General features: G+C 48.3%; 1 protein-coding gene across 3 annotated transcripts; it reads right to left on the bottom strand.

The window, feature by feature from the left end:
- Positions 1 to 281: 281 nt before the first annotated feature.
- P2RX4 (purinergic receptor P2X 4) lies at positions 282 to 7,220 on the bottom strand. 3 transcript variants are annotated; one of them, XM_068412293.1, is made up of 12 exons: positions 7,062 to 7,220; positions 6,338 to 6,485; positions 5,240 to 5,311; positions 5,072 to 5,144; positions 4,497 to 4,593; positions 4,233 to 4,313; positions 3,988 to 4,129; positions 3,514 to 3,650; positions 1,954 to 2,047; positions 1,802 to 1,867; positions 1,613 to 1,708; positions 282 to 924 (listed from the first exon to the last, which is right to left on the bottom strand). In XM_068412293.1, exons 1-12 carry the CDS (start codon positions 7,190 to 7,192, stop codon positions 892 to 894), a joined length of 1,170 nt encoding a protein of 389 aa, XP_068268394.1. In that variant the 5' UTR covers positions 7,193 to 7,220; the 3' UTR covers positions 282 to 891. The 3 variants fall into 3 exon arrangements, with proteins under 3 accessions (XP_068268394.1, XP_068268392.1, XP_068268393.1); XM_068412292.1 differs by lacking the exons at positions 282 to 924; positions 1,613 to 1,708; positions 1,802 to 1,867 and adding an exon at positions 2,575 to 2,660 and having other exon boundaries at positions 2,003 to 2,047; positions 7,062 to 7,199; XM_068412291.1 differs by lacking the exons at positions 282 to 924; positions 1,613 to 1,708; positions 1,802 to 1,867 and having other exon boundaries at positions 1,994 to 2,660; positions 7,062 to 7,199.
- Positions 7,221 to 13,288: the final 6,068 nt, after the last annotated feature.

Below are 13,288 nucleotides of genomic sequence, written 5' to 3'. Positions count from 1 at the left end.
GAGTTTGCTTGTTGGAAGAGGAGTCTGAAAGCACCTTCCTGTGTTAGCGAGGTCTGGTGCTCTCCCCTTTCTGGGGATCTTGGGCTAGGACAAGACCACAGTGGCTCTAGCCCCTCCATAAGCCAAACTGAGTCATTCACATGCCCAGATTAGAGCGCTGACTCTTGGAAAGGCACCGTTTGAGTTGTGACACTCAGTTTAGCACTAATCCCAGCTTGCACGACTCTAAGTAGGCTGAGAGAAAGTAATATTTTATTAAAAAGAAAGTAAATTTTAAAGTAGTACCATAAAAATTAGACAAAACAGAAAATTCTGTAACCAGGAAGCCATTTCTCATAGCACAATGGAAGCAGACACCGCTTTGTCTCAAGTCTGTGGCCACTGGAGCTTGGAGACACGATGAAGTAGTAGGCACAGGCTCAGCTAAGCATCACAACCCGTCAGGGCAAGGAAAAGTGATTTGACAAGAGCAAGGAGCTGCTCTCCCAAGGTTAGGCAACACCTGGCAGGGGCTGTGGTCCCTGTAAGGAAGAATCTGTGCCTGCTACCCTGTGCTCTCTGCTACCGCTGAGCTCAAGGGAAGGAGGACTGTCAAAATGACAGTGGCAGAGCAGTCTGTGTCCCAGTGCAGAGGCCTGCCATAAAAGCACAATTCTCCCTCTGCTCTTAGTGCAATTAACTTGGAAAGACAGCAGACAAGGAGAAGACCCAGTGCTTCTCTCTGGGGTTGGCTCCAGCCAGCAAAAGTAGTGAAGAGTAGTGAAGAAGGTCCCTTTCTCAGGTTTGTTCCCTGCTTCCTTCCAACGAAGAGAGGGTGGGACTCATGGCAGGGTCAGAGTAACGTTCACAGCAGCAGTTCACAGCAGCAGTTGGTGCTGTAGCAGCAGGAGGTCAGGAGTTTGTTCCATATGTCTCACCAACTCCCTGCAAGGATCAGAGATTACAGTTCTCTGCCAGAAAACTCTTCTTTCTCTCCCTCCCTCTTCACAGACAAGCTACTCTCCTCTACTCAGACTTTACATTTCCAGTCCCACAAGGTCTTTTGATTCAGAAATCCACCCTCTGCAGCAACACTTCCCACTAAGCACAGGGCTGAGCTCTACCCTCAGCACCAGTCAGGCAACCCCGCTACCCCACTAAATCCTTCTACTGGCCAAACAGATCATGTAGGACCCGAAGGGAGGCGTAGCTGTGGCTGTCAGCATACTGGTCTCAGAAAATACCAACCCAGTGAATGGGTTTGTTCAAAGCAGCAGGAACCTACAAAAGCCAAGAAGGATTTGATGGGGATAGAGCTGTTGTCTGCAGCTCTCAGAAGGCAACTGCCAAGGACTGTAACCCAAAAAAAGAGGTGCAGTGGGAGCATGACAAGTTCTTGAACATATATTTCCCTCTCCAAGAGTGGTTGCCTGGGAAACATGACAATATTTGTTTTCAGTGCTCCTCCCTGCAACAGCTTTGAGGTAAAAATTAGCTTCTCTGACGAAGACAAAAGTCCCTCAGAGCTGTGGTTCAAAATCCCTGTTTGATGTTTCGACATCCTGTTTCAACATCTCTCCAGAGTCAGGAGAGGAAGCAACTTTGCCTTTACTCAGCCTTCATTGATGCTTACCAGTTCATAATCCTCCACATATTTGTATTTCTTCTCCCGATAGTAGTATCTCTTCTTCATGCAATACAGAACAACAATGTCACACAGCACTGTTGCCTAGTGGAGATGATTGAAAGAGTTTAAGACAATGATCCTCAGAACTGAGGCACTAATCCAGAACCGAGTCCAAGCGCAGACAGTGTCACTTACCACGCCAAACAGCGCTAAGCCGGAGCCGATGTTAATCATGGTAGGAATTACATCAAATTTTCCTGCCTAGAAGACAGTTACAAGGGTGACTACATTTTTCAGCGTCTCCGAAAGCCCTCACCACAAGACCTCCAGGAATTAAGTCACCCTACCTTTCCAAACACAATGACATCAAAGCGAATGCCATAAGCTTTGACAAGCGTCCGTGACTCAGTGCCATTACTATCCTTGTAGTATTTTGCAAACCTGGAGAAAAAATAGGTCAGAGCTTAACTGGGAATTTTGAGGTTGTTTATGTGATCATGCAACATCCGGGTGTGTCCCCCATCCCAAGAGGATGGGCTGAACATTAGTGCTTCCAGAGACAAGCCCCAAATGATGGAGGGAGATTTCATGCAGACAAGCACATGTAGTTTTCTCCTATATGTGCTCCTATATATAAGCCCAGAACAGGCGAATTTAAGACAGCAGTTAGCACAAGGCAAATCAGGAAACTTGCAAAGCATAGGGAGGGGAGACAGTTAGCTTTAGTAGGGGAGCAGGACAGACAGGAAGAAATTCAGCTACAGATGAGAACGAGCCCCCTCAGACAGAGGCAGCAGGAGGCTGCAGGAGTGCAGGCAGCCAGGAGAGGGCAGGGCCGGGAGCAGTCAGTGAGGGAGGCAGCACAGCTCAGCCCGGCACACGAAGGCTCTTCCTTGTCCCGCACAACGTGACTCGCAGGCAAATGACAGGGAAAAGGGATGAGAACAAATAAGTGAGATCAGACTTACTCCGCCACATGGTTGACTAAGCCAGGAGGAAGCAGAGAAGAGGGTGGAAGAGAAGAGGAAGGATTGGTAAGGGGCTGCACCACGGTCTGGAATTAGCAAGAGCACTTCAGAACCCGCACCAGCTGGGCTGCGATGTCCTCCAGCCGGTCCCACCACACCCCAATGCCTGCAGGCCTGGCACTCCCAAACACACGCTTGTGCTGTCTTCAGGACAGCAGCTTCTCAGTAAATTCCTTGAAGTTCCACCAAAAGACATCCCCTGTGCTAAGTGATTCTAGAAACAATCATAGCCCTGAGCCGTGTTTCCTCACGAGCAGGACTGTTGCAAGGATCTTGCCAAGGGGGCCAATCCATATTACCATAGCTCTGAGTCTGGATGCAACCAGCTACCTGGCTCTGCACTGGCGGTTCTACTGGAGGTGCTGGACCTATCTGTACTGGCCAGAATGTATATACATGGTGGTGTATGCCAAAAGGACACCCCTGGTGCAGATATGGTCTTCAACTGACAGAGCCACTTTCTAGAGGTTAGTTTTTCCCTTGTGCACAGCGAAGAAGGGGCCTCAGTCTCCCACCCACACATCCCAGCCCCCTCAAATACTGCCCTATCAGCACACCCTGAAACAGTCAGTTCTCACATCGCCATGCCACAGGAGGCTGGCCCAAATGGTCGCCCAAATGCTGATGCAAATATGACTCAGACGCTCTGACACAATCAGTGGAGCTTCGCTGACCTTCCCCCTCTGCTGTGGTTTGCACACAGTGAGGATCCGACCTGCTCTATGTTTTACAGCGTCACAGAAACTCGTCAAGTTTTACAGCACCATCAGAAGTCCAAACTCTACCGGCAACTGCCAGAGGAGTGCAGGCCGCCCATAACACTGTGCCAGTGGCAGACTGAGCCGCAGGGACACCAAGTGCCCTCCATAGCCACATTACCTGAAGTTGTAGCCAGGTGAGACAGTGTGGGCAGAGTCCTTGTTGTCGAGGCGCCGGAAGGAGTACTTGGGCACACAGTGGGAAGCAGCTCTGTCAAGGTTGCAGTCCCACTTGATCTGCAGTGCCATGACTCCACCCTGCCAGGTGGAGGAGAGAAGGTGAGCAGCCCAAGTGCCCGGCCAGCCCAGCACCGGGCTCTCTGCTGACCAGGACCCTGATTTACTGGCCCTCATCCCAGGTCCAGTCAAACACTCTTTCCCCCTGCTACAGAAGGGCCTTGCACATAATCCCACCCCAACAAGCCAAGGCCAAATATTCGTTAAGTAGAATTGACTCCAGTCCCTCCGGACAGAGCAGCTCTCCATTCTGCAGCTACTCTGTGTCCTGTGGCTCATGCCATGAGGCAGAGGGGGACAACCACCTACCGCTCCTCTTCTACACAGCTGAGGCCCAAGAGAAGGGTCTGCCAAATACCTCCACAGCCATTTCCTGGAAGTTCTGCCCTGCAGCTTCAACTATTTTCCCTAAACGAAAGATAGGGCAGAAAGGATCTGTCTGGGAGTCATAGATGCAGTTCTTGAGGTAGGTGGAGTTGATAGTGGGGAGGATGTTTCGCCTACAGGGGAACAGAGAGAGATCTGTTGCATCTTTTTCCACTCCTCCAGCTCCCTTTTACTGTCCGAGAGACCAGAGATCACAATGCACCACACACTATTTACTTGCTGAAGTTGAACTTGGGGTACCAAATGTTGTTCTTCACCAGAATGGTGAAGTTCTCAGCTTCTTGCAGGAATGCTGGCCTACAAAACAATAGGAAAAGTAAATAAGTTTCACTTATATTTTCACAAACAGGACTCTGCAGGGTCCTTGGTGATCACCTCTTCAGCTTTTCCCAATAGTACCTCACAGGGAGCAACATCAGCTGCACACTGCTAGCCTCCTTTCAGGAGGGCCACCGCAGAGTAGGAAGACAGAGCACTCACTTAGGTATATGATAGTCATCCTCCACCGGGCACCATGCAAAGACTTCACAGGTCTTAATGCTGCTGTTGTACGGTACACACTCCCCAGTCTGGATGCCTGGAAAGATATGTGAATGGAGGTACCACCAAGCAAAACCACAGAGGCAGCATTTGCCCTGTGACATCTCCTCATTCCATAAGGTGAAAGCAATCTGCTCAGAGGTGAAGTGCCAGTACCAAGACCCCCATCATCTTCCATTGCAATCTGTAGTGCAATTTCAGAGAAAGCAGTATCAGGTCCTTTTGCTGGGTCAAACCCTCATTTACGTGAAATAGTGCTTCACGGACTCAAGGTCTTGAAAAAGCCCTCACGCTGTTTGCTAACTCACCAAAGCACACATCTATCCAGCATCCACCCAACACAGTCTAAGCCCATCTGCTCTCCCCCAGAAGAAAAATCTGAGCTTCCCTTTCAGTTCTCTTAGGTGTGAGAGAATGAGAACAAGGAGACTGAAGTGAAATGCTCAGGGAGGGAAGGCACAGCACAGAGGTATCGCAACACAGACTGAAAGGAGCCCTTGAAGCAGGCTTCTTACCATTGCTGTGGGTGCTGACATATCCTGGAACACAGTTGTTCTTCACCTTGCACTCTGTTTTATCATCTGGAAGCTGGAGAGGAACAATAATTACACTAAACTCTTAAGAACTCCCTCCCCTGCACTCCCACCCACACAAGGCAAGATTAAAGCAGATCCTGTACCTACCTCTGGGCAGCGGCCTTGGCGCTGGTTCAGGGTGAGTATCACATTGGTCATGACAAACACAGTGTTCTCCTCCTGAACATGCAAAACAAGAAGGGAATTTAAGAGTGGCAGTCTGCAAAGAACATCTAACGCACTGCCCCTAATGTCTTTGTTGACGGACCCCAGGTAGCCTCACGGAGGGGACTTCCTTTGGAGGGGACTTCCTTTGGACAGTGCCAGTGTAGCACTAAAGGAGCAGATTCCCACATGTATCACCTGATGACGCTGCCTTTAAGCAGAGGAAGGACTGTGGGATTAGCAACCCTTTCTGTCCTCCCACTTGGCCCAAATGTCCTCATTCATATTATGAAAACAGAGATCACACAGCTCCTTAGGGGAGTCGCAAGGCAGGAGCAGAAATAAAGCTCCAGCTGCAAGCCTGAGTAAAACTCCCACTCTTTTTTTTTTTTTTTTTTTTTTGTAATATACCTATTAGAAACCTGACCAGTCCTGGTTTGTTTCTCCAGGGAGCACCACTTCCATTATTTTCAGATCCGTATGATTCGGGATCTGTTGTTTGCTTCTGCTCCGCTGATATGCAAATATGATCACTTAGACAAAATCTGGCTAAATCTGGCACTTTTTTCTGCACCACACCTCATGCAGACAGAGCGACCCACGACTAGCAGCTTGGCTGTGCCTGACAACCCCGAAGCTGCCACACAGCGCAGATTCCCACGGTCAATCAGTAACTACAGCAATACCTCCTCTTCAGTTCCGGATCAAGTGACTTGCAGGCTGCTCCCAGGGTTTCTGCCAACTAGTTAACTTTAAGCTGTTTGCTTTAGAAAGCAGTAAGAAAGAGGACGGGGTTATTGTCGCAGCTTTTTCCTGAAGCCTGCAAAATTCTCCTTCCTATACAAGCACACATACAGACACACTTTTCTTGAAACAAGCTTCCCAGAGCTAGTGGTGCAGGTGCTCAGCACCGTCTGCAACAGAGCAAAGCTGCTTCACTCTCTCATACCAAGGCCATGCTGGAGCCAAAGCTGCTCCAGCCCTCAGAGGGCTTTGGCAGAGTGTGAAAATCCTCCCTTCGCATGTGAAAGTGATTGATACCTGAGGAGGGATGACATAGTCAGCTACATCCCAGACCGTGGCTCCCAAGGTGGTCGTGTTTGTCAGCATTACTCCTTTCACCTTTGTGATTACAGAACTGACCACAGAGTCTGTTTCCTGGTAGCCCTTCTCCCACAAAAAGACCCAGCTGCAAGAGGATTGCAAGAAAGAAACAAACAAAACCCAGATAAACACCATAAACCAGCACAGGCAGCGGGAATTTCTCGTTTTTTGATGTGTCACCCCAGACACTTTCACAGTGTTTCCCTACAGAAGGGTCACAGGACCAGCAATCCCCCTTTTGATTTTCTTTTCCCAGAGTGGTTTGGCAGGGTGTAATTATCGCTTTTACACACACCCCCACGGGGTGAACGGTCTCTGCTCCCGAAGGGTCCTGTCCCGCCTGCAGCCGCCTCCAAGCAGCCCGACGACCCCCCTCAGGGCCGCCCTCCCCTCAGCCCCGCGGCGGCCGCTTCCCGCCCCCCCGGCCCCGCGCGCGCCTCCCTCACAGAAGGGTCCCGGCAGCCGCCTCCCGCCGCGCCCCGAGGGAGGCGGCCAGCTCCCGCCCCTCAGCCCCCGGGGGCTCCCAGCCCTTCCTCCCTCACGGCAGCCGCCCCCAGACCCCCCTCCCGCTTCCCCGCCTACAGCCGCGGCGGAGTTGCGGGGTCCCTCCCAGCGCAGCCCGGCGGCGAGGGGACGCAGGCCCAGCCGCCCGCTCACCCACCCGATCACGTAGGCGAGGATGGCGAGCTGCACGCCGCGGTTGATGAGCCCCACTTTGCGGCTCCGGATCAGCACGATGCGGGGGGTGTCGTACTCGAAGAGGAAGCTGTGGAGAGCCCCGCACGACACCATGGCGGCGGCGGCGGCGGCAGCGGCCTGGAAGGGCGGGCGGGAGCCCCCCCCACGCCGGGCAGCGGCTGCCGCAGCCCCCGCGGAGCCACAGCGCCCCGAGCAGCCCGGCGAGCGCTCCCGCAGCCCCGGGGCTTGTACCGGCCCCGGCTATTGATTGCGGCCCCCACCCCGCCAGCTGCGGGCTGCCTGCCAGCCGCCGGCCCTGCCCGCGGCCGGGAAGGAGGCAGCGGCTGCCCAGAGAAGCCGCAGCCTCTCCCCTGGCTGTTGTCAGCAGGGAAAAGGGGTTCACCGCCTCCCTGACCCGTCTGGGGCTGCCCGGGATAACCCGGGGCTCGGCAGCCAGGGCAAGGCTCTGCCCTGCGGCCTCCCGCTGCTGTAGCTCTGCTGTGCGGGGTTACAGGGTTGGGAAGTGCAGGTGGTGGGGCGTCCTGAGAAGGATGCTCTGTCCCTAGTTTGTGAATCTGGGAGATCTTTTCCCATGCTACTCATTGTTAGCAAGTTTATGGGGAGTTTTTCACCTCCATACTGGCCAGACATGAGTCAGCCGTTACCTGGAAGTCTGCTGCCGTCAGCCCTATGCTGAGTCTGGGCTATTAAGTCATACAAAGAAGCTGGACAGATGACCTCAGGCAAGGGCCTTCCTAACACCAATTTGCAGCCACAAGGACAAAACACCTGCCTGCAAAAGACAGCAGAAGCGTATCTAAGACTGTCACCCTCCCATCTACAATGAGCAAATCCTTTATTTAACCTCTCACAGAATTAATCTTTGCTATAAAAGCAGAGATCTGCACCACCAAATTCATGCATCTTCCACCTGACGCTGAGCTGCCCAACACAGTGCTTATTGTAGAAACATCACCATAACCCTCATAATAGCAGGTAGATCATTAGAAAGAGGTGAAGCGAACTGACAAACTGGCAGCGGGAATTTCAGACAGTACGAAACTATTAAAGAGACTTTGAGACAGCTATAGATCAGTAAAACACTATTTATTACAAAAACAGTTAAAACCAAAAGGACGATGGAAAAAGATAAAGAAGCACATATATACAAATGTGAAAAGAGATTAAAATCAGTCTTAAGTGAATATTCAGTGTAATTTTTTCCAAAAGGAGAGTGAGTTCATGTGTCAGAACAGGAATGTATTAATGCCAACTGTAATATTTTCCCACTGTAGATATATAAGATGCTGCAATATGAATGTTAATACAATTAATGCAATTAGAACTGAAGATATAAATACAGCTGGCATAATCTGCCAGTAATATATCTTAAAATACATGTGGGAAGTGGAAATGGCAAACTGCTGGGTTAGCTCAGAAAGAACAAAGCTTAGTTGAAAGGAGTGCAGAATACACGTTACAATACTTACCTTGTTTGTACAAAAATAGAACATGTCCAAGCGTAACAAAAAGAAAGACCTGAAAAGGTGTTGGAGCACAGATTAACATACCCTGAATTTACTGCTCCTCGGCTGTACTCTGGCCTTATGCATCACAGCAAAAAGCAGCTCGCGCTGTGCCACGTTCCGTAGGAGGAGGTGTAGGAGGCAAGGCCTGTTTGAAGCTAAGAGCAAACAGGAGGCCAAAGTCCAACATTACAATTTCAATGAGTATGAATGAAATGCCCAAAAATATTACACAAAGATGGTAAAAGTACTTTTCATTGTAATTGCTGAGTTTAAGCTAATACAAACAGAACAGCTGGGCTTTTCAGCAAATGCTGTGTCTGTGTCACTGAAATAATCTAAAATGACCCTGTTTAATCTGGACGGACTGTGAGGCCTTCAACGGCGAGTTATGAAACTACATGCTCAGTGGCCTCTTTCTAGAGCCTCTTGATCCAGGGCTGCAGGAAGGTGGTGAGGCTGGGGGAGAATGTTCTCAAGTGATATCTCTTTCGGACTTCTTTCCTTCAGGGGTCATGCTTTGAGATGGCTCTTGGCTCCATCTTATTTTTAAGGTGTTGATCATCTCCTGACTCAGCTGGGATTCTGGTATTCACCAGTGCAAAGGCTTGAGGTCTGGAACCTCCCACTAAAATGTAGCCCTAAGAATTCACCCCAGAGCCTACATTCCCAAACCACATGGGGAGACTCACAGAATGAAGCAAAGGCAGAAGCAAGCACTTTACCTCAAAGTATTTATTCCTCTATGCTCAGCAGTAGGCAATTGCGCCTCTCCAAAGACAGTATACAAGAATTCAGCTGCACTACAGAAGATTTTGGGAAGTCACATGCTTTCTTCTCTTTTTTTTTAAGAAGTCCATGAAAGAAAACAAAGGTTAAATGTCCAAGGTGAGTCACAGTATGAGCTTAAGTTGTGCTACATCCTCATTCCATCTTAAAACCAGTATAGCTATTGACTGCTTTGGGATGAGTATCTCTAATATTCCACCTGCAGCAGCCTGGGATGACAGCTCTGTCTTCCAGATCAAAAGAGCCAAAGCCCCAGCGAACATATTGCTTGTAAACAAGGTGACGCAGCTGGTTCTTCATCCATCAAGTCCAGAAAGGGTTCTTTGTAGAAAAGGGCCTTCAGGGTGTGACTGGACAGCACCAGCTGCTGAAACCAACAGGAGGTTGTGATGCACTGCAGAGTGCTCATGGTACTTCTGTGTTGGCTGGCATTCACCACAGCAGCACCACTTTTGTCAGTATGGGGAAGAGGGCCCTTGTCTAGGAAGTTGCCTCAGCTCACGTTCATCGTTATCATGGTTCTTGTTGGACTGACTGGTGCACATCAGCTCGGATTCTTCATCATGGTTCTCGTTGGACTCGCTGGTGCACCAGCTGCCAGCATCACAGCATTTCACAGGGTGGCTCTGCAACAATTCCCAACATAAATTAGAGAAGAAAACAGCATTTGCTGCTTCATCCAACTGCAGAGAGGGTTTACAACAGTGATCCTCACCATTGGGTTTTTCATTTGACATAGCACAATAGGCATAATGATGATAGATCAGCAGATCTGGAGGAGGATTGTCTTTCTGTGTTTCCAACGCCCACCCTAGCGAAATCGAATCGACACCTCACAAGTTGTTTCAACACCAACACACTCCCGCTGGCACATACCCACCACAGGAAAGCAGCAATTTTTAGCCGACTCTAGAAGATACATCCTCTGGTCACACGACATATTAACTTGAAGTGGACAATAGGAATCTAGTTTTAGCCCCTCAGAACCTAATCTGGAAATATGGGGGGGGGGGATGGCGGTGGCAGAAACCCAAATCAGTTGGAATGATACTCCTTGGTTCTCCCTTCTGAAGGGAGGACCCCAAAGGTTAAGTGTCTGTGTTTACCTCAACAATGCTGCCTTGAGCTTGCTGCAAGCTTGTTTTGAGAGGCTTCTTTATCAAGGCTCATCAACATAGGACACATACATCGCCTGTGCAGCAGAAGAAAGGAGCATTGTCAGCTGTAGTGGTTACTTGGAGAACTGGGGACAAACACAGCATAGATCTGACCTCAGGGCTCCAGTTCTGCAGTCTGTACTCCAATAACAATCCCCTGCAACTGCATGTTGTATTTCTCTTGGTGCCTGAAGGAGTAAAAGGGCTAAAGAATTATAGAAACCTGATATTTGTCACTCAGGCAGATACAGTCCTCAGTGCATAGCCTTTTTGAGTAAAGAAGATGTCAATTTATACAATCGTTTTTTTCAGAGCACAACTACTCACTCTTCAGAAAGTATTGAGAAATGTTTGCACTTACGTGGTGTAATTAAATTTTGGGAAGTGAATGTTGTTCTATATTAGCACAGTGAAGTCTTCAGAACTCTTCAGAACAGTAGGCCTAAAAAAGAAACATCAAATTAACTAACTTCTTTTACTTAAATACATCAATTAATGTTATGCTACTTTACTATTACCTGGAAAGCTGTCAGTAGGAGGAATATGTTGCTAAGAATAACAGATTGAAATGCATGGAGTTAGGTGGCTCAGGGGATCAAGAAAGATACAGGTGGGTTTCTTAGCTTTAGGTCTAAATTGTTCTTTCTCTGTTGCACTTGTTCGTGTGGGCCAAGCCTAACTGGAGTCTCTACATGCAGCTGAAATATGATCTCAGGAAACTTCTCCTATAAACCTTGCTATAGAATAGCAGTAAGAAATTACCCCATTTGACAGCTGACGATTTCTGCACAATGAACTGGCAGTTTCATTGCTGGTCCCTACAGATGGGTGACCATTTGCCCCAGAGCTGCACAGCTAGTAAGAGTATAAGAACGAGCCATGCGCTCGATCCTAGAGGATATCTCTGGAAGTCAGGTGTCAATCACAGCACCAAAGGTTGTCCTGCCTTCCTAGCAGATACCGGTTTGAGGACCTCCCCTGCAGTGGTTTCTGTCACAGTGCTTTGTGTCACTAAATATGTAGGTGGAATGCAAACACAATGGAAAGCAGGCTGCCAGTCTGACCCTTCCTCAGAAGAGTGATTTCTCTGAAGCCAATGTGGCAGGAAAGAAGGAATTTTCCCACAAGTTACCAGCCGGGTAACCTTGGCCTAGACCGTGTGAGACAACGTCTGCTACACTCCAGGACTTGCCAGGGCTATAGGAAAGTAAGAGAAACAATTTTTAGTATTGTTGGTCTAGTATAGGGACTATGCCGAATGGGAATGTTGTCACTGTTCCATTTTAAGAATGATCCGGGAATACTTTAATTTCCATCAAGACAGCCATTCCAAGGGGGAAGCCCAGTCTTCAGAGCAGTCATCCACATAAAGGACAGTGCTTCTAAGCAGGGAATATTTTTCCTATCATTGTATTTTGAGCAATGTCTCTGCATCAGAGATCTGTGATGACAAGAAGTACATTAGCTGGATGACATGCAGCTCCATGAGGGACTTCTCATGAGTGTCTTCTAAGCCAAGTCAATGAAGAAGACTTGACTGCAAACCAAAGTAACATTTCTGGATGCTTCCTGGACATGAAAGACACTGATGAGTTTCAGTGTATAATAGTCAAGATATTAATAATGTATGTTAATATTTAAAGAACTAAAAATGAATGAACCTATAATGTGAAACTGTCCATAATTCATCCACTGGGAAGTACCTGGAATCTGATCCAAAGCTCTTCTGAAAAAGGTGTTGTAAACAACTGTCCTTCAGCCAGCTAATCTGACAACTGTGCCCTGCCTCAGGCAGAAATGAACAATCAAAAACAGAAGAATCTTCTTGCCAACTTGCAATGGCTTTGTTCAGCTCCTGCCATAACTAACGGGAAGGAAAAGGAGGCCTCCTGTATAAGTTCATGAAACTTACCTTTCAAAGGAATGTGGACAATAAAGACAATCATGGGTGTAACCAAAGCCCAACATTGCTACCTCAGTATCTCAGCCAGATGGCAAAGCTTCCTGGGCTCTGACCTTGGTCTTATGCATTGTTCTGGTAGAAAATAAACACTCTGCTTTGCTTTTTAGTGATTCCTTGTTTTTTCCTTGCCAACGGAACTTGTGAAGGAACTCATACATCAGAGGTTTGGATCAAATCTCTCACCCATTACTTTTGGTCCCTGGTAGTGACCGACAACTGGCACTTTAGAGGAAGGTTAGGAAACAAGACAGAATGTGTCAACTGTGCGATGTAATTAAAAGGAAAATTCCTCCTGTAACATAGGCAGCAGTGAGCCTACGCAGTGTGACATTTAAAAATGACTGGCAGAAGCTGAAACTTCATAAAAAACCCCTAGGATTTCATTAACTCAGGAAGCTCATGCATATCTTTCCCGGATACTGTATGAACAATTACAACCTTCCTGTTGTTGGACAAAGCCTTTTTCAGATCACAACTCTGTCCACAGGAGAAGGGAATGGAAATTCCTTTAAAGAGATGAAAAAAACTTAGCAGAAGGAGCTGTAGGAGGCATTGTGGGCTCTGGAGGGGACCTGGCAGTGGAAAAACTGCTCAGTCTCTGCAGAAAACCCTGAATTAGGGAAAAGATGGGATATATACATAGAATCATGCTTGTGTCTTTTAAAAACAGTGAGTTAATAAAAGTGATAATTAACGTAGTTTCTTACACATATATTTCAAAGCTGGTTGAGAGGAGCTAAAATTGATTATCATTGGCTCTCTTAGAGTATAATTT

Source organism: Nyctibius grandis, chromosome 14 (genome assembly GCF_013368605.1).
Source record: "Nyctibius grandis isolate bNycGra1 chromosome 14, bNycGra1.pri, whole genome shotgun sequence".
In the NCBI taxonomy this organism is placed as follows: domain Eukaryota; kingdom Metazoa; phylum Chordata; class Aves; order Nyctibiiformes; family Nyctibiidae; genus Nyctibius; species Nyctibius grandis.
Note: the sequence above shows the minus strand (reverse complement) of the source record. Positions and strands in the feature narration are given on the sequence as shown.

Bases quoted from the DNA above. Each gene is read 5' to 3' on its own strand.
- P2RX4 (XM_068412293.1), bottom strand. From the start codon at position 7,192: ATGGTGTCGTGCGGGGCTCTCCACAGCTTCCTCTTCGAGTACGACACC. The intron at 5,312-6,337 runs GTATCAATCACT...TTGCATGTTCAG, and splicing joins ACTATGTCATCCCTCCTCAG to GAGGAGAACACTGTGTTTGT. The intron at 4,130-4,232 runs GTAAATAGTGTG...GTTCCCCTGTAG, and splicing joins CCCAAGTTCAACTTCAGCAA to GCGAAACATCCTCCCCACTA.